Here is a 20,437-nt window from a genome sequence, read left to right as displayed (position 1 = left end):
CTGATTGTTTTTGCCAGGCCCTGTGCCAATAAATTTTGAAGGCACATTCTCTCTTAAATATTTATTCCAACACTTCAAGAGGATGTTAATCTCCTCTCAGAGGTGGGGAAACTGAGGCTCAGAAATTGACACCATACAAGAGAGCCTGGAATTTCAAGCAGGATCTGTCTGACTTCAGGGCCATGTCTGCCTCTTTGTGGCAGAGCAGGTTTTCCCATTGCATGGAGGTATTTCTCCACAGCAGCCTGGAGCTGCCGGAGATCCATGCCTGTTGCAAGCCCAGAAATCAGTGCCGATGCACACACAGCCTCAGCTCCCCTAAGCTTCTCTGCCTTTCATAGACTGCATAGTAGTGTTTGGCATAGATTATTCGTTTAACAAATACTTGAGTGTCTACAGGGTGTCAGGCATCATTCTAATAAAGATACAACAGTAAATAACAAAGTGCAGGGGCACAGAGTCTACTGAGGGGAGACAGACAAGAAACAAACAAAAATGTAATGTGTCAGGTATTAAGTGCTGAAAAAAAAGACGGGACTAAAGGGACAAGTAGAGGTATTTTGTAGGGCGTTCATACGCTTTAAGGAATTGACCTTTGCATGAAGGATGGAGGCTGTTATCAGCCCATTGCTAGGAAGAAACAAAAGAACCATGTACACATACATGCTCTAACTTAGGATCCATTGATTCTAGGTCCAGGGGTTTGGGGACTTGTGTTTTGCTTTTTCCTGAAATCCAGACTTTCTTCTAACTTTGTTTCCTGTTTTTTCTTCTCCCTTCCCCTGTCCAACTTGGGCTGTGGAGGTAATACAGAGGACTACAAGAGTCACATGATGACAAAATTTGCTATGAAGCTGGACGCACACCATGGTGTTGACAACTTTGCCTTTGACTGTCCAGAAATGCAAATACTGTTTGATGCTTTTAATCCAGACCAGAGGGGCTTCCGGCCTCACACTGTGGTTTTGCATGGGAAATCAGGAATTGGGAAATCAGCTTTGGCCAGAAAGGTCCTGCTGTACTGGGCGCGAGGTGAACTCTACCAGGAAATGTTCTCCTATGTCTTCTTCCTCCATGCCAGAGAAATGCCGTGGATGAGGGAGGTCAGTTTTGCAGAGCTAATTTGCAGGGAGTGGCCACACTCACAGGTTCCGGTGACGGAGATCATGTCCCAACCAGAAAGGCTTTTGTTTGTTGTTGATGGTTTCAATGACCTGGAATTTGCCTTCAAAGATGCTGACTTGGGTCTCTGTGAAGACTGGGGAGACAAGCAACCCATGTCCGTTCTGATGCACAGTCTGCTGAAGAAAGTCCTGCTCCCTGAGGCCTCCCTGATGATCACCGTCAGAGACACAGGCATAGAAAAGCTCAAATCCATGGTCCTGTCACCCCGTTACCTGTTAGTCAGGGGCATCTCCGTGGAGAAAAGGGTTCAGTTGCTCCTTAAGCACATGAAGAATGAGCATCAGAAGACAAAAGTCTTGAACTCGGTGGTGGACAACCACCCGCTGTTTAATGAGTGCCAGGTCCCCATCTTGGGGTGGCTCACCTGCGAGGCTCTGAATCTGCATGAGGCGTCGGGAAAGAGCCTTCCTCCTTCCTGCCAGACCCTCACGGGCTTGTACACCACCTTTCTGTTCCATCATCTCACTCCCCGAGACCCATCCCAGCGCTGTCTCAGCCGGGAAGAGAGAGCCACCTTGAAGAGCCTGTGCCGCATGGCGGTGCAGGGAGTGTGGAACATGAAGTTTGTGTTTTACGGAGATGACCTGAGTGTTCACGGACTCAGGGAGTCCGAGCTCTCTGCTCTGTTTCACATGAATGTCCTCCTCCGAGACAATGGCCACGAAAGGTGCTACACGTTCCTGCACCCCAGCATCCAGGAGTTCTGTGCTGCCCTGCACTACGTTCTAGAAGGACTGGAAATGGAGTGGGATCCCTACCCTGTGTTCATGGAGAACATAAGGAGCTTGATGGAGCTCAGACAAATCAGCTCCAATGCTCACTTGCTCCAGATGAAGCGTTTCTTGTTTGGCCTCATGAGCAAAGAGGTGATGGGGACCCTGGAAGTCCTGCTTGGATGTCCAGTCCCCCTGGTGGTGAGGCAGGGGCTTCTGGGCTGGATTTCCCTGCTGGGTCAGCAGCCCAGCACCCCCTCCCCTCTGGACTTCCTGGACTCCTTCTACTGTCTTTTTGAGACTCAAGATGAAGACTTTGTTTGCTTGGCATTGAACAGCTTCCAAGAAGTGTGGCTTCCAATGAACCGGAGAATGGATGTACTGGTGTCCTCCTTCTGCCTCCCACATTGCCAGTATTTGCGGAAACTTCGGATGGATGTGCAGGAGAGCCTCTCAAAGGATGAGTTCACTGAGGCACAGCCCCTGAGTCCCCAAGGGTGAGTCCTTCACTTGTGCCATTTTATTCTTCTTGTTATTATTGTTAATGTTTGTTATTTACTTTTTTTTTTTTTTTAATTTTTTTTCAATGTTTTTTATTTATTTTTGGGACAGAGAGACACAGAGCATGAACAGGGGAGGGGCAGAGAGAGAGGGAGACACAGAATTGGAAACAGGCTCCAGGCTCCGAGCTGTCAGCACAGAGCCCGACGCGGGGCTCGAACTCACGGACCGCGAGATCGTGACCTGGCTGAAGTCGGACGCTTAACCGACTGCGCCACCCAGGCGCCCCATTTGTTATTTACTTTTGAGAAAGAGAGAGAGAGACAGAGTGGAAGCGGGGGAGGGTCAGAGAGAGAGGGAGACACAGAATCGGAAGCAGGCTCCAGGCTCCGAGCCATCAGCCCAGAGCCTGACGCGGGGCTCGGACTCACGGACCGTGAGATCGTGACCTGAGCCGAAGTCGGACGCTTAACCGACTGAGCCGCCCAGGCGCCCCTGGATTTCCTGTTTTTAAAGCTGAGTAATATTCCTTGGTGTGCGTGCGTGCGTGTGGGTGTGTCACATTTTCCTAATCCGTTCATCCGTCAGCAGACATTTAGGCCGTTTCCGTATCTCGGCTGCTGTGAAGATAGCACAAATCCCTCTTCAGGGTGCTGCCTTCAATTCCTGAGTGTAAGTGGGCCTCCTGGAGCATTGAGTAGTTCTGCTTCTAACTTTCTGAGGAACATCCTTGTGAACCGCACCTTTTCCCGTTCCAGGGGGAGTTGGGATCTAAGGGCATATCTGACCATAGAGCTGGTGGCTCCAGGTCCCCTCCGCACACCCCCCTGGGGTGTCGGAATGTTCCGGAAGCAGGGTGGGTAGGCGAGCACTCACGCAAAGCACAAGGCGACAACGCTAAATGGGCCTCAGACCCTCGGAAGCCATCCATCCGAGTCTTACCGTGATGGACGGGTCTCTTCTGACCCTGTTGTGACACCTGCTCGCGCTAAACTCCATCCCGTGGAAGCAAATGTTTCTTTCCTTCTCCAACGTAGGAAGCCGGTGAGGCGCCTTGCTGATGAGTGGTGGGGAGACCTCTGCTTCGTGCTCAGCACCCACCCGAGCCTGCGGCAGCTCGACCTGAGTGGCAGCATCCCGAGCGAAGGGGCCATGAAGACCCTCTGTGCCACGCTGAGGCAGCCAACCTGTAAAATACAGAATCTGATGTAAGGGTCCGTGCCCCTTGGCGTGGCTGTGTCACAGCTCTCCTCTCCCACCTATGAGAAAAGACCAATCTAAGAATGTAATCAGAGAGGATAAGTCCTGCAGAAGTTACAGGAACCGGGTCACCAGAAGCACACAAGGGGGGTGTAACTAGAGACCCTGTCAGGCAGATTCACTCAGCCTGGGTATTGAAGGATGAATAGGAGCTGGTTACTAGGGGCAAAGGTGAGGGGAGCTCATTTCAGGCAAGTGGGTAGAGGAAGATCAGAGAGGCTTTCCGTCAGTTCTTAATGCTTTTACGTTTGTTAATAAGGTAACAGATATTTGAACAGCTCGTAGGTTCCTGGGTCTGTGGTAGACCCCAGGGTGCTCACCAAGCACCTGGGGCACGAGACGACAATGCTAGTTCTACTGCGGACAGAGTCTATTCCAGACTCTTCCCTCCAAGCAAAGCACAGGTGACCCCCAGACCGGAGCAAGTCAACTTCTCCACGCAAACATTTTCCCCTTCTTGCCTCTATCCCCTCCCTAAGTAGTTTCCTTGAGCTGGGCTGTGCCAGGGAGGCAGGCAATGCCAGAGTACTGGCAGTGCCCTGTTCACCTCCGTCCTATGCCAGACTCTTCTGCCAGCTTTATCTTAGCATTTTCACTGGACACCCCTTCCCGCTAAGCAGTCCCTGCTCTCCGCTCTTGCCCGTGATGTCCTAGAGTTCCTGTCATCACGGTATCTGCAATTCAGCAGGAATACATCGAAATGGTAACGGGATTCGGGCACTACAAGGGTCTTAGGTAAATCCTTTGCCTCCTCTCCTATTTCTCTAATTAACTACTTTCACATCTCCTGAACTTTCCATGCAACTATATGCATATATTGGCAAATGACTTTTTTTTTAAAACCAAAGTTATGGGGCACCTGGGTGGCGCAGTCGGTTAAGCGTCCGACTTCAGCCAGGTCACGATCTCGCGGTCCGTGAGTTCGAGCCCCGCGTCAGGCTCTGGGCTGATGGCTCGGAGCCTGGAGCCTGTTTCCGATTCTGTGTCTCCCTCTCTCTCTCTGCCCCTCCCCCGTTCATGCTCTGTCCCTCTCTGTCCCAAAAATAAATAAAAAACGTTGAAAAAAAAATTTAAAAAAATAAAAAAATAAAAAAAAAATAAAACCAAAGTTATCACCTTAGACTCCTTTTTGCGACATATAACTTCTCTGTTCAGCTTGAACTCGATCGTATCTGTTTGCAGTTCTGTTGGGTTTTTTTTTTAAGATTTTATTTTTAAGTGCCCTCTACACTCAGCGTGGGCCTTGAACGCACAACCCCAAGATCAAGAGTCACGTGTTCCCGGCTACTGAGTCAGCCAGGTGCCCCTGTAGCTCTGTTCTCAATGGACCGTCCTGAATTTCATTCTTCAGCATAGCTGTCTTGTTCAGCTCTTCACTGAGTGTCCCCCCACGAGATTAAGCTCCGTGAGAACGTGCAATATTAGCATCATTTAATACTGTGCCCACTGCCTGCTGCATCATAGAGGTTCAAGTATTTGTTGCTTTAAAAAAATTTTTAACGCTTATTTATTATTGAGAGACAGAGAGACACAGAGCATGAGCAGGGGAGGGGTAGACAGAGGGGGAGACACAGAATCTGAAGCAGGCTCCAGGCTCTGAGCTGTCAGCACAGAGACCAATGCAGGGCTCAAACTCACAAACCTCAAGATCATGACCTGAGCCAAAGTCGGTCACCTAACCAACTGAGCTACCCAGGCGCTCAAGTATTTGTTGCTTTAAAATTGAATAAATTAGGGGCACCTGGCTGGCTCAGTCAGTGGAGTGTGTGACTCTTAATCTCAGGGTTATGGATTTATGCCCCACATGGGGTGGAGAGATTAAATTTTTTTTTGATCTTTAAAATTAGGGGCAGCCGGGTGGCTCAGTCGGTTGAGCGTCCGACTTCGGCTCAGGTCATGATCCCGTGGTCCGTGAGTTCGAGCCCCATGTCAGGCTCTGTGCTGACAGCTTGGAGCCTGGAGCCTGCTTCCGATTCTCTGTCTCCCTCTTTCTCTGCCCCTCCCCTGCTCACGCTCTGTCTCTCTCTTCAAAAATAAACATTAAAAAATAATGCAAATAGTGAGAGATAAGAGAGTTGTAATGCAAGAAGAGGAACAAGGGAAAATTGAGCTATAACTGTCACTTATGTCTGATGCATCGTTGTCTTTTCTCTCTTCGGTAGATTTAAAGGTACACAGGTTACCCTTGGTCTTTGTCATCTCTGGACGACTCTCATTTCCAACCGTAATATTAAATACTTGAGCTTGGAAAGCACCCACCTGAGGGAAGAAGATCTCATGATGGCGTGCAAAGCGTTAAGACACCCAAACTGTTTGCTGGAGTCTTTGAGGTAAGTTCTGGGGATGGCTTTTGCTTTTTTCATTTTGGTTTTGCCAATGTTGTCTTTACCTTTTTTTTTTTTTTTTAATGTTTATTTATTTTGAGAGAGACAGTGTGAGCAGGGGAGGGGCAGCGAGAGGGAGAGAGAGAGAGGGAGGGAGGCAGGGAGAGAGAGAGAGAGAGAGAGAGAGAGAGAGAGAGAGAACATCCCAAGCAGGCTCCATGCCATTAGCACAGGGCCCACCGTGGGGCTCGATCTCACAAATCATGAGATCATGACCTGAACCGAAACCAAGAGTCGTTCGCTGAACTGACAGCCATCCGGGTGCCCCTGCTTTTTTTTTTTTTTTTTTTTTTAAATAATTGTTCACAGCAAGTTGCAAAACTAGTAGGAAGACTGCACGATCTGGAGGTGGATGGTGTGGATGCTTGTGTAGCACCGTGGATGTACTTAATGCCACACACCTGTACAAACTTTGTGAGGCATATTTCCCCACAATAAAAAGGTAACTTTCAGTGCTTCATAAAGATAATCCAATTTGGGGCAACTGGATGACTCGGTTGGTTGAGCGCTCAACTTGAGCTCAGGTCACGATCCTGTGATTGTTGAGGCCAAGCCCCAAGTCAGACCCTGCGCTGACAGTGCGGAACCTGCTTGGGATTCTTTGTCTCCCTCTCTCTGACCCTCCCCTGCTTGTGCACTGTGTCCGTCTCCCTCAAAATAAATAAATAAACTTTAAAAAAATTAATTAGATGACAGGAACCCTTGAGCCAATTTCTCATTGTTGTATCTTCCATAACTAACAGTGTGATGTCAAACCCAGGATGCTGACACAGTGACCAACGTGTGTATGTCGTTTTGTGTCAATTTGTGAAACGTGCAGATTTGTAAAACCACGCCGTACCCAAGATCCAGAAGTGCCATCAACCCCGTTCCCTTTTCCAACCACACCATCCGTAATCGTACAGTATGTCACTGCCCTGTGACTGGACTGTTTTCAATCAGCCAATTCTTCCCGATCCAGCATCCATGCTGGTTCCTTTTTAGTGCTGAGTACTTCCTATCTGGTAGCACGGTACAGAACAGTTAGGTAACCATTCAACTACCCGGGGACGTTCTGTTCATTTCCAGTTTGGGGGCTGGTACCACAGTTTTGTAAATCCTGGGCGTGTGTTTTGTGGATTAGATTAACTTGGTCAAAAGACACCGCTACTTGGGATGCTTATGAGATGCTGAGGGAGCAAACTTGCAAACCTGTACACAAATAGGTCCTATAGACCTAACGCACAGTATAATAATCATAGACAGCAAGATTGTATTACAAACATCAAAACTGCGAAGATACTAGATCTGAATCATTCCCACCCCCAAAAAAGAAATAATGGTGCTCACTAATGCTTACAATGGCAATCCTACTGCAGTATATAAATGTTTCAAATCAGCATGTTTATGCCTTAAACGTACACAATGTTACGTGTCAGATGTATTTCAACTTTTTTTTAAGTGCAAACATATAAAACATTGGCTGGCGATCATTGATCTGCATTAAAAGAATGCTGGAGAGAGGGGTGGCCAGGTTGGGCGGGGTGGGGCAGGCACAGGTAAGTAAAGTTGGGAGACTGGCTTACTCAGAAGAGGTGACATTCAAGAGACCCGAATGGAAAAACTGAACCACATAAAGACGTGGGGTTGGAGGTGGGGGTGGGGCGATGTTGCAAGCAGAAGAAATAGCAAATGCTCAGACCCTGAGTCTGGAGCAAACAGTGTCCAAAAATCAGCAAAAAGGCCAGCGTGGCTGGCATGCAGGGAAACGGGTTGCTTTATGGGCAGAGACGAGACTGTGTTTCGTGTTGCCTGTTTCTGCAGGTTGGATCACTGTGGATTAACCCCCACCTGTTGCATGGTGATCTCCCAAATCCTTCTTACGTCCATCAGCCTAAAATCTCTGAGCCTGGTAGGAAATAAGATGACAGCCCAGGGCATAAAGCCCCTCTGTCATGCCCTGATTGCCTCACAGTGCACCCTGCAGAAGCTGATGTGAGTTGAACTTCTTTTCACCCAGGCTGTTTCCTCTTAACTGAGACGGTCCAAGCGATGGGGAAGGAATTAGCTGATGCCTAAGCCAAGGGTTGGAATGGTAGTTGTGACCCCATGGGAGTGCCCCAATACTGAGGATAAAAAAAAAAAAACACCCAGTAAATAACATCCGTGCCTTCGCCACTAAACTCTGAACCAATATGAAAGTCTAGGGGAGAGGCCAAGCTCATAGGACCAGCGAGTGGAACGGTGGTTGCCAGGGGCTGTTGGCTGGGGACCAAAGGGGAGAGGCTGGTTAAACACAAGTAAGTTCTGGGGAACTAACATACAGTGTTCAGCTTAGAGTTAGCAATGCTGTTACCTACTGGCAAGTTTCACCCATGCCGAAATCCTGGAGAGTCTTAGGCTTGTGGCTGGAGCCACCATCTACGGTGTCTTTGAACACCAGCCTCTGTGCTGCATGTTCTCTTCTCATTAATCCCATCTTCACAAACAACTGCCAGGGAGGAATTATTTTCATCCCGTTTGCTGATAAGGAAAAGAGAATCCAGAAGAAGGGAAATCTCTTGTCTAAGGTCACGTGGGGAATAAAAGGCAAAGCCAGAACATGAGCTCTGGTTGGATACCTAAGGGACTAATCTATTACTTGGAAATTTCCCCCTCGAAGACCTGCCATCTGGGCAAAGTTGTTTCCCTCACCACTCTCAAAGCATGCCGTGGCAATAACCTCCCTCTTTCATGGGGAGTTTGGTGGCTAAAGTCGTACCAAAAAAGGAAAACTAAGTGGCACAAACTACCCTTCAAAGTCCTGAGTGGGATTCGGGGTGGGGGGGTGGGGGGGAAGAGAATCACATGAGAAGCCAACACGTCTTCTCTTCCTCGGTCTGTAAGGGAGGGGGAAAAAACTTTACCTCTATCCTCTTGGGTGCAATGTCTGAGGTCTGCAAATTAAACTGATGATTGACAGGGGAAAGTACCGACCAGTTTTATTGGTGGTACTTCTTTTTGAATGTGCCTGGGGGCTTCACAGAAAAGATGTGAGGAACCCAAAGGAGCGGGCAGACTTGAGCTTATATATCATTATAATAACATATGATAAATAGTGGAAGAGTAACTAGATAAAAGGGGTATGGAGCTTCTAGGAACTGCTAAATTGTGGGTAGGTGACTAAGAAGTATATGGGGGGACCTAACGGTAGATAAAGTTTATGGGATAAGTCACCTCAATGTCATGCCCATCTTTGGTGACAAGTGTCCTTCTCTTTCTGGAATCGAAGAGGAGGGACGCATGCACAAGGGAAATTCGTGCCCTGTTTTTAGGCAGGTGAGGGAGAGCAGAGAGCTCTTCCTGTCTCTGCTTTTTCTCAGGTGCTCTCAGTTCAAGATCATCCTTATGCCAAAGTGGCATATTTCAGGCTTACATATCCTGACCCCCTTCTAATCCAACCCACATAGCATTTCTTCATCGAAATAAATCACTGTCAATAATATGGAGGAAGTGCTTGCTGTATGCACAGCTCTGAGCACCTGAGAGGGGTTAACTCATCTAACTTGATCACGAGCCCCTGCCAGAAGCACCATTAAACTCTTCTCTGCAAGTATTCCTGCCTATGAAGCTTTGAGAAACCAATGGGATAGGAAGGTCAGCTTCCAAACAGGAAGGTCACTAATCCAGCAACACCTCCCACCGCAGTACGTGCGAGGAGCAAAACAACTGGACGGAGAGCGGCTGGCATCGCCCGTGTGTTTCCTGTTGGGGCTCACGGTAGATCTAGTCACCCACATCATTTAAGTGGCGTTGACTTTGCAAGTTAAATGCAGATATAATGTGATGTCGCCCTATAGCGGCAGGGGCATGCCGGCCACCGGGGTGACCTCTCCTTCCCCTCCTTGCCAGGGAGGGAGGGATGGAACTTGAAGAACAACCTCACCATTCCCTTCTGGGGGGCTCTCTCCTTGCAGACTGGGGAACTGTGGCCTCACAGCTGCCGACTGCCAGGACCTGGCCTCATGCCTCACCAGCGGCCAGAGTTTGACACACCTGTGCCTGTCCAGCAACAGCCTGGGGAGCGCAGGCATGAATCTGTTGTGTCGAGCCATCAAATCCCCCAACTGTGGGCTACAGAGGCTGATGTGAGTCCGACTCCCTTCCCTGGGAGGTGCACTGTTTTATTACAAGCAGCATGTATCACCTGCCGAACACAAAGCAGAGGGGAACACTGTTGTCATGATGAAAGGAACTTATAAGGGCTGTGTCCTGTCCCGCACCCCGATTTCCTCCTTCCGTGGAACATTCCATTTCTGCCTCTGTTTTCTTTCAGTGGGAAATCATCATTCACCCAAAGGCAGGCAATTCTCCTTACTGTCACCACAGTCACGTTCTGAAAAGTCACCATAAACACAGAACCGTTGCTCCCATGGGAAACATGGGGTTAGGTTCCTGGGTGCCTCTGGTCACGTTTTCCTCTACCAGTCGATCAGTGCCTAACCTTGCTTTGTGCGTTTCTGTTTAAAGACCCCTTATTTAATGCATATTGTTGATTCGTTAGCATTGAGCTCAGGGCCAACAGGGCCATAACTCATGCCTGGAGGAAGCTATTTTCTCCACTCATAAGCACAGCCTTCTTGTGCGTGGACACAGTGGGCAGCATTTCAGCACTAGACATTACCACTGCATTTTAAACAACAAAAGCCACAAAAACACGAAAAAACATGGCACTGAGTGAAAAGGATACTTGTTTATGATGAATTTGAAATGAGTTCAGCCTCAGCTGGGAGCGGGTGCCTTGGGCAGCTCAAAACTTTCTCTGCTCTGCACGTGCACGCGTGTCCGTGAAGGACCGTGAGCACCGTGCTTAGGGGTTTTCAGGGTAGCAAATAACTTTGAGCAGGCAAATTTGCAAACACAGAATCCAAGAATAATGAGGATCGGCCACATTCATAAACTCTCTTAGTTGCTAGAGATGCAGAGATGATAAATGTGTTCTCTAGGTTCACAGAGCTTAGATTCTGGTAGGGAGAGCTGGATAAGGGAGATGTTTAGACGATGGTAATGGTGGCACAGGGTTGAGAGCCACAGAGGCAGCGTTCCTCGGCTCCAGGGAGGGACCCGCACACAGTCAGACGATGCTGTGTACTCTAGCTGGGTTACAAGAAGATGTCTCAGTAACTGCTTTAAAAACTGCCACCCCATGTTGCCAAATTACTCTTCTAGCCTCCATCTTTGGTGTGGGAGTGAGAACGAAAGGGTTTTGTTACACCTGTTCCATACCATCAGTTTGCCTTGCTGGGGTCATTTTGCTTTACGCCATCTCACCCCATTGACCAATCAGTTCACCAATAACTCTGTAAAAGCAAAAAACTGATCTAGGCTGATGGTGTACCTGTAGCCATAAATTCTGTTAAAGAATATAACTTTAATGTTCATGTCTCTTAGAGTGAGTTCTAAGTAGTGATGGGGTATGGAGTATAGTAGACAGAATAGTGCCCCTCCCCCCCCCAGATGTTGGTGTCCTAACCCCTGTAAATGCATAAACTCACATGGCAAAAAGGACTTTGCAGGTGCAATTAAGTTAAGGATCTCGAGATGGGGAATGGTCTAGGATTCTCTGTGCAGCCCTAATATTATCAAAGAGGTTTTAAAAAAAATATTTTTACATTTATTTATTTTTGAGAGACAGAGACAGAGCACAAGTGTCAGGGGCGGGGGTGGGCAGACAGAGAGGGAGACACAGAATCCAAAGCATGATCTAGGCTCTGAGCTGTCAACACAGAGCCCGACGCAGGGCTAGAACCCACGAACCGCGAGATCATGACCCAAGCTGAAGTCAGATGCTCAACTGACTAAGCCACCCAGGTGCCCCTCAAAGGGGATTTTATAAGAGAGAAGAGGAGAAGAGATGTGGTAACAAAGGCCAGAGGATATAACTGCTGACTGGAGACTGGGAGTAAAGAATACGGGCAGCCTATAGAGGTTAGAAAAGGCAAGGAGCAAAGATTATCCCCTCGAGCCTCCAGAAGGCACACAGCTCTGCGGACACCTTGAGTTTGCTCCCGTGAGACTCTGAACTCCAGAACCACATTATCATAAATGTGTGTTTTAAGCCACTAAGACTGTGCTGATTTGTTATAACAGCAATAGGAAACTAACACATTGAGCGTGAAGGAAAATTAAAAACAGGGGATCTTGAACGGCATCCAGAACGTGCATCATACCGGGCATCAAGCTTTTACTTAAATTCTAGTCCCTTAACATGCAGCATAATTTTGTTTTCAGCAATAGAATTCAGTGATTCATCACTTACATACAACACCCAGGGCTCATCACAAGTGCCCTCTTTAATCCCCATCACACCCATCTAGCCCATCCCCCCAACCAATACCCCTCCATCAACCCTGTTTCTTGGCTATCGTTAGTCTTTTGTGGTTTATTTCCCTTTTGTCCCCTTCCCATATGCTTATCTGTTTTGTTTCCTAAATTCCACATATGAGTGAGATTATATGAATTTGTCTTTCTCTGACTGACGTATTTCACTTAGCATAATATGTTGTTCCATCCACGTTGTTACAAATGGCAAGATTTCATCCTTTTAGTGGCTAATATTCCATTGTATGTATATACCACATCTTCTTTATCCATTCATTAGTCAATGGACATTTAGGCCCTTTCTGTACTTTGTCTATTGTTGATAGAGCTTCTATAAACATTGGGGTGTATGTGCCCCTTCAAATCTATATTTTTGTATCCTTTGGGTAAATACCCAGAGGTACAATTTCTGGGTTGTAGGGTAGTCCTATTTTTAACTTTCCAAGGAACCTCCATACTGTTTTCCAGAGCAAGCTGAAAGGTTCGTAAGTACCCCCATAAATATCCCCCTCCCAAAGCAGGAATAAATTGGGGCCAACAGAAGTTGCTTCCCCAAGGTTACCCCAAGTCCTGAGTACGCCTTCCTTTCTCCCTTGTGTGTTCCCTGCAGACTAAAAGAATGTAACCTGGATGTCGCTGGCTGTGGCTTTCTTGCATTTGCACTTATGGGCAACAGACATCTGACACACCTGAGCCTCAGCATGAACCCCTTGGAAGATGACGGGGTGAACCTTCTGTGTGAGGTCATGATGGAGCCATCTTGTCGCCTCCAGGACCTGGAGTAAGTTTCAATGGTTGTTGGGGGCCAACTCTACCATATTGGGGCCTGGGGTTCCTAGAAAGTCAAGAGATGTGAGCAGGAAGACTGATACCAAAAATCAGTTCTGGGGTCAACCAGATGCTTATGTGTTCCGGGGTACACTACAGTGAGTGTGGGAAGGACGGAGAGATGAGTCCAAACAGAAGCCCCAAGACAGGATCTTTGCAGCTTAGGTCGCCCTTGGTTTCTAAAACCTGTTCACTTCTCAGAGGACTTCTTTTTGTCCTAAGTTACTCTTCTGCTGTTCGTTCTGTATGTAGGGCGAAAACGGAGGGGCTCTCTCTCTCAATACCTTTTCACTCCCTTTTACTGGAACGTTTCTATTTAATAAGACTATTCCATCCTTAAACAGACGACAGGAAAGTTAAAAGGTCTCAATGAGAGGAGATAAATCCCCAATTCATAACCAAGCAGTAAGCGCTGTTACTCCTTTGGCAAATTCCTCCCAGATGCATAAATAGCATTTAGTGTTACAAAGAAAGGATCTCAGCAGTTACCACTGGAGGCTTTCTTGCCCACGTGGCAGGCACAGGGCTCTATATATTTTGCATGTGAAGTCTCATGTAGCTCCCCTACCAATCATTCCCAGGGGAAACCAGAACTCCCAAGGAGCCAAAATCTTGCCTTTGGTCTCACATTCTGTCCCCCAAGGATCTGCAGACCATAGTAGTAACTAAGTATTCCATTTAAGGAGGCATGATACCTTTAAAAAAAATACCCTAAAGCTAGACACTGAGCTTATGGCCAATGTTTTAGTCATATGTACCTTGCAAATCTTTATGTAATTGGTAGCACCTTCTCTTCAATTACAAAAATAGAATTAATGAACCAAAAAGTAAGACCATTTTAAGACCTCTTCCTCTCCAATAATACATAATAGAGAGGAATTGGATAGAGATCATAGCCCACAAATCAGAGTTCCGCTCCCCCCCCAAGCATTAATTCTTATGTTTGTTTTCATGAAATTGGCATATCAAGCCCTACTTTTGTATGGAGTAGAAACTAAAGCTTAATCAATTGGAGATGACATCTCTTTGGGATTACATTTATGTGCTGGGGGGTTATCTGGTCCTCACCTCATCATTTATCCATGCTGACATCCAAGACCTGGTCATTCCCACCTGATCTGCAGGTGTGGGCCCTAACAACCATGTTCTTGCTCATTCTTGGTGTGAATGCCTCATGAAGAAGGACTCTCTCATCCCCGATGGGATCGTTCATTTTAAAATGAAAATAGGAGACAGTGAAGCTGTTCCCATCATTTCTACTCAGATGAGTCAGCCGGTCCTTACTACAGGGGCTCTCTCGACTCCCACCTTCATCATTCCTACTGGGAACACAAGCACAAGACGCCTCTCCTTTCAGACCCCAAACCTAACTCGCATTTCAGTAGCTTCTGTCCTCTGTCATCTTTTCTCGCTCCCTCAGGGCTCTGTCCTTTGTCACGGACTCTACCAACTTCCCTCTTGTGGTTTTTTTTTTTTTCTGTCTCTTTCTTCTCATCCACCAGGGAGAATCCTTACCCATCTCCAGGTGGGAAGCAAGCTCTGATGTGCTTGTTTCTTTTTTCCAAAGATACCTCCAGCCACATCACATACTTTCCCCACCTGCCACTATCATCCCTCTGCACATGAGCTAGTGGATTTTGCACAGTCTAAAACATTACCAGGGATGAACAGAAAGGTTACCAGTTAGGAAACAGTAAAGGAAACGCCCCACTGATGTTTCTGGGCATCATCCCCTTGAAGCACTCTCTCCTCAAATTACACGGACTGTCTTCTTGCAGACTGGTTAAGTGTCATCTCACTGCCACCTGCTGCAAGAATCTGTCCCAGGTGATCTCAAGGAGCAAATACCTGAAGAGCCTGGATCTTGCCGCCAACGCCCTGGGTGATCATGGCATCGTAGAGCTGTGCGAGGGACTAAAGCACAAGAAGGCTTCTCTGAGGAGGCTTGGGTGAGCTCCTGGGGCCACCTGTTTGAGGGCTGGGTGAAGAGAAATGGGGACCTGAGCCTGAAGTTGCTTGAACAAAGACGGTGTTCTCTCTTGATTCCACTTGAATTTGCTTTGTTCTTCCTGGTGCTTAAGAGATGACATCACCCCCTTCAAATCAGCATAAAGCTACTTCATAGGAAAGTCCTAGACTCTGCACCATGAAAGCAGTTAATATCTGCACCCACATTCCCTTCTTTATAAACAGTAAAGGAGGAATCCCTACCTCTATCAGAGGGTAACTTTGCTCACATTGGGAATCCAAGAAGCATCTACAAAGTGCCTTATACTATCACAGAATTACCTCCCCTTGTCTCCTTCCACAGACACCCCACTAGAGATTTTGTTTTCATAAATGCTTAGATATAATTTCAGAAGCAAAACCAATAATAAGCCTTATTCAATCCCACCTCACCATCTAACTACAGGCAGCTAAAACTACTTGAGCTCCATGCCACAGACTTTTTACTCTATCACAAAAAATTCCCAAACACACCAAACCTAGAATGATTGGGACATGAAAAACTGTATGCTCACCATCCAATTTAAACAATCATCAATATTTTGCTCTGGCGAGTTACAGGGTTTGTCATTGTACCTCTAAAAACCTCAATATACATCTCCAACATGTGAGAACATGGTCACCATACCATATTTACATCCAACAATGCCATTTGGCTCTCCACTGCTCTTAGGATAAAATCCTAAATCCTTAATATGACCTAAAATGTCCAGCCTCCTCTCACGCCACTGCCTCTGGCTCCCCTCTGGCCATCTGGTCGACTCTCCATGTCTCAGACATGTCCCACCCCTTCCTTCCACAAGGGCTGTGCAGTGTCCTAAGCTCTGTTGCTGCTTCCTGCCCCCATTCACTGGGCTTACTTCTTGTCTCTTGAGTCTCACATGAAATGTCAGTTCCTCAGCAAGTCTTTCTCCATGTGTCTTGTTTGGTTCCCTGGTGACAGATGCTCTCAACCTTTATCTTTCATTCTTTCCACAACTATAATTAAGTCACTCAGGGATTCTTACCACCACAACCAGCAGCAATGGCAGCATCATCACCTGGGAACTCATTAGAAATGCAAACATTGGGACAGGTTGGGGCCCTTGGGTGGCTCAGCTGATTGAGCATCTGACTCTTGATTTTGGCTCAGGTCATGATCCCAGGGTTGTGGGATCAAGTCCCACTTTGGGCTCCATGGTGCCTGCTTGAGATCCATTCATTCATATTCTCTCTTCTCTTCTCTTCTCTTCTCTTCTCTTCTCTTCTCTCTCTCTCTCTCTCTCTCTCTCTCTCTCTCCCCCCTCTCTGTCCATCTGCCCCTCTCTTCTGCTCTCTTTCCTTAAAATAAAAAATTAAAATTAAGAAAAAAAAAACTAAGCAAATGTTCAGGTTCCTGCCCAGAACTGCTAAACCAGAAACTTCTACAGGTAGTGCCCACAACTCAGTTTTAAACATTGATGTGAAAGTCAGATGGGTTGAAGGATCAGTCACTAATCTTTGGAGGCATTTCTTGGCATGTTGGCTTTGCAGGTTGGAGGCATGTGGACTGACTTCAGACTGCTGTGAGGCACTCGCTTCGGCCCTCCTCTGCAGCCAGCGCCTGACCAGCCTAAATCTGATGCGGAACAATTTCAGCCCTGCAGGAATGATGAAGTTATGTCCAGCCTTTGCACAACCCACATCTAATCTACAAATAATTGGGTAAGTCCCTGGCATTGTCTTCTGAGATACAAACCTCCTTGTACTACAGGCATGCTAGTTGGTGGACAAACACTTTACCCCAGAAGTTGAGATTGTGGCTCAGAAACCAGATACTTATTCAACCACTAAGTGCCCACTGTGTTCCAGGCACTGTGCTGGGGATACAGGGACACAGACATAGAGGCAAGGTGCCTGATTTCACAGGGCTTACTTTTGGATGGGTTTAGAAACAGTGGAGAGACAACATATGAATAAGATGTTTATCCTTAAAAAACTAACAATATAATTGCTAGATGAGCCAACAATTATAGCTCTGGGTACATATCCAAAAGAATTGAAACCAGGATCTAGAAGAATTATTTGTACACCCGCATTTATAGCAGCATTATTCACAACAGTCAAAGGGCAGAAGCAACCCAGGCATCCGTTGACAGGTGAATGAGCAAATGAACTGTGGTATAGCCACACAATGGAATAAAATTCAGCATTAAAGTGTAAGGAAATTGTGACACACGTTACCGCATGGACGAACCTTAAGGACATTATGCTGAATGAAATAAGTCCGATGCAAAAAGACAAACACTGCGTGACTCTACTTAAGTGAGGTCCCGAGAGGAGTCAAATCCATAGAGACAAAAAGTAGGGGCTGCTGCCAGAGGCTGGGGGAGATGGATGGGAAGTTGGTGTTTAACGGGCATGGGGTTGTAGCTGGGGAAGATGAAAAGTTACGAAGCTACACGTGGAGATGGCTGCACAACAGTGTGGGTGTAGTTTAATGCCACTGAAATGTACACTGAAAAACGGTTAAGATGGACAACCCATTGAGGCTGGTTGTCCTGTATTTATATCGGTAGAAAACTGCCCAACTGAGAACCTGTCGGTGGCTGTAATGGCCCAGATTGCAGCAGCTGGGTTTATGCAGGGGTCACGTGTTGGCATATGGGTGTAACCAGAAAGAACACAAGGCTTATCGTGTGGGATCTGAGGGGGAAGATTGAGAGGCTTGGCTGAGTGGATTTGGAAATCTCCACGTGGCCAGGAACTGTTACAGGGATCTTTTCAGCAAATGAGCAGAAAAGGCTGAAGACTGGGTTGGAAAAGAGCATACTTGTATCAGTTACTCAAAAAGCAGTGTGGCCTTGGAGGGGGCCAAGATGGCGGAACAGCATGGAAGGTTTTTGTGCAACCCTGAAATACAGCCAGATCAACACTGAACCATCCTGCACACCTAGAAAACTGATCTGAGGATTAACACAACAATCTGCACAGCCTGAATCACAGAATTCAGCAGGTACATGGCGCGGAGAGCTGAACTGGGGGAGAAAGTCACCGAGGGCAGGGAGCTGTTTGTGCTTGCAGAGAGAGGATGGAGTTAGGGGAGAGTACAGGACGCTTCCCCCCACCCCCAATGCCCGAAAGCAGCTGGAGAGAAAAGAAAGTGTATGCAAGGGACTGAACAAAAAAGGGAGAAAGGAGAAGGAGAGGGTTTAAATTCCATTAAACTCTGTAAACAGGGGAAGCTCAGAGTCCGAAGCTCCGCAGCTGCATACCTGGTGGGGCTCTGATGGGAGGGGCGAATCCCCAGGAGCAGAGAGCGAGGTCCTCAGGCCACATGGGAGGCTGTTCCCCTTCTGGGAGGAATCCCCACGGGCAAAGGTCCCAGCGGATCCTGGAAAACAACCACATTCGCTGGTGCTGGAACAGGGCCGTTGGGGGTGAAGCCTGGCGCCAGATGTGAGTTGTGATTTTCCAGAATCCCCAAAATGCTGCTGCTACACGCCCGCGTGAACTTTTTCTGGGGCGGGCTGGCACCCGGCCGCGGTCTCTGGGCGTCGGCAGCAGCACGGTCTCGAGAACGTTCCTGGGGGCGGCAGGCACCAGCCATTGCTCGGTGAGACCCTCCTGCAGAAGGTCTGAGCGGGGACAAAGCCGCAGTCCCTCAGAAGTGACCGGCGGGAAACAGCCGCGTCTGAGATAAAATTCAGGAGGGAGGAGCCGCCTGGCAACCTGACAGCTTGCTCACGGACAGTGTGGAAGTGGGGGGTGGACGGAAGCCGGACACAGAGGATGAGTGCGCGATCACTGGCCAGAGAGAACAGAACTTCCATACTAGAGACCCGCTACCTGGGTGACGCCATTTTTGCCCCTCCGCGCATGCGGGCACACGCCTAGGTGCGCGGCAACATCCACCCCAGTAAGCTAAGCAGCGCCATCTAGGGGAGAACCGGGCTGTTACACTAAGCCCCACCCAACTGCCAGCCACGCTCTTCAGGAACAACATGAGTCTCTCCACCTGCTTAGTTTATGGACTACAAAGTGCTTCATAGTTCAACATCTAGGGGAAACTGATGTAATTTCAATCGTATTTCAGTCTGTTTGCTGGTCCATCTATTCAATTTTTTTTTCTTTTCTTATTCTTCAATACAGAAAGAAAAAATTTATTTTTATTTTCTATTTCTATTAAAAATAGTTTTTCTTTAACTTTTTTCTACTATATTTTTACTTTTTTGTAAAATTTTCAAATTGTTTTTTTACTTCCATCATTTTATTTTTTTCTCTTTCATTGTATACATTTTTAAAAATTTTTTTTCACATTTATTTTTGAGAGACAGAGACAGAGCATGAGCAGGGGAGGGGCAGAGAGAGAGAGAGAGGGAGTCACAGAATCCGAAGCAGGCTCCAGACTCCGAGCTGTCAGCACAGAGCCTGATGCGGGGCTCGAACATACAAACCGTGAGATCATGACCTCAGCCGAAGTCGGATGCTTAACTGAGCCACCCAGGCACTCCCCATTGTATACATTTTTTCAAATTTTCAAATATTTTCTTTTTTTTCTTATCTTTCCCTTTTTTCTCTAATATATCAAGCTCCTTTCAACAACCAGACCAGAACACACCTAGGATCTAAGCATCCTTTATTTTATTTTTTTGTGTGTTGTTTTTAATTTTTTTTACCTTATTAATTCCTTTTCTTTCTTCAAAATGATGAAATAAAGGAATTCACCAAAAGAAAGAAGAGGAAGAAATGACAGCCAGAAGTTTAACACAGATACAAGCAAGATGTCTGAACCAGAATTTAGAATCACAATAGTAAGAATACTAGCTGGGTTGAAAACACATTAAAATCCCTTTCTGCAGAGGTAAAACCTAGTCAGGATGAAATAAAAAATGCTATAACTGAGCTGCAATCTTGAATGGGTGTCACAGCGGCCAGGATGGATGAGGCAGAACAGAAAATCAGCAACAGAGGACAAACTTAGGAAGAATAAGGGAGCAGAAAGAAAGATGGAGATTAAGGCAAAAGAGCAGAATTTAAGAATTAGATAAATCAGTTACTCATTAAAAAGGAACAACATCAGAATCATAGGGGTCCCAGAAGAGGAAGAGAGAGAAATAGGGGTAGAAGGGTTATGTGAGCAAATCATAGCAGAAGACTTTCCTAACCTGGGGAAAGACACAGACATCAAAATCCAGGAAGCACAGAGGACTCCCATTAGACTGAACAAAAACCAACCATCCACAAGGCATATCATAGTCA

The 20,437-nt window shown here is 47.0% G+C and overlaps 2 protein-coding genes across 6 annotated transcripts in view; one reads left to right on the top strand and one right to left on the bottom strand.

Moving 5' to 3' along the window:
- NLRP13 (NLR family pyrin domain containing 13) overlaps positions 1–19,038 on the bottom strand; it is a 109,453-nt gene extending 90,415 nt beyond the window's left edge. For all 5 annotated transcript variants that reach the window (XR_009255610.1, XM_058706255.1, XM_058706257.1 and 2 more), the window contains exons 1-2: positions 18,451–19,038; positions 3,342–3,586 (exon numbers count right to left, since the gene is read on the bottom strand). The gene's annotated coding sequence lies outside the window, so the exon portion shown is untranslated. The remainder of the gene's footprint in view (positions 1–3,341; positions 3,587–18,450) is intronic.
- NLRP5 (NLR family pyrin domain containing 5) overlaps positions 1–20,437 on the top strand; it is a 32,416-nt gene that overhangs the window by 10,155 nt on the left and 1,824 nt on the right. Inside the window, exons 3-10 of the mRNA XM_058708825.1 lie at positions 740–2,395; positions 3,437–3,607; positions 5,822–5,989; positions 7,847–8,017; positions 9,979–10,149; positions 12,993–13,163; positions 14,989–15,159; positions 16,730–16,900. Of these exons, the coding sequence (XP_058564808.1) occupies positions 740–2,395; positions 3,437–3,607; positions 5,822–5,989; positions 7,847–8,017; positions 9,979–10,149; positions 12,993–13,163; positions 14,989–15,159; positions 16,730–16,900 (2,850 nt within the window). The remainder of the gene's footprint in view (positions 1–739; positions 2,396–3,436; positions 3,608–5,821; positions 5,990–7,846; positions 8,018–9,978; positions 10,150–12,992; positions 13,164–14,988; positions 15,160–16,729; positions 16,901–20,437) is intronic.

The sequence above is a fragment of the Neofelis nebulosa genome, chromosome 17 (assembly GCF_028018385.1).
Source record: "Neofelis nebulosa isolate mNeoNeb1 chromosome 17, mNeoNeb1.pri, whole genome shotgun sequence".
NCBI lineage: Eukaryota > Metazoa > Chordata > Mammalia > Carnivora > Felidae > Neofelis > Neofelis nebulosa.
Note: the sequence above shows the minus strand (reverse complement) of the source record. Positions and strands in the feature narration are given on the sequence as shown.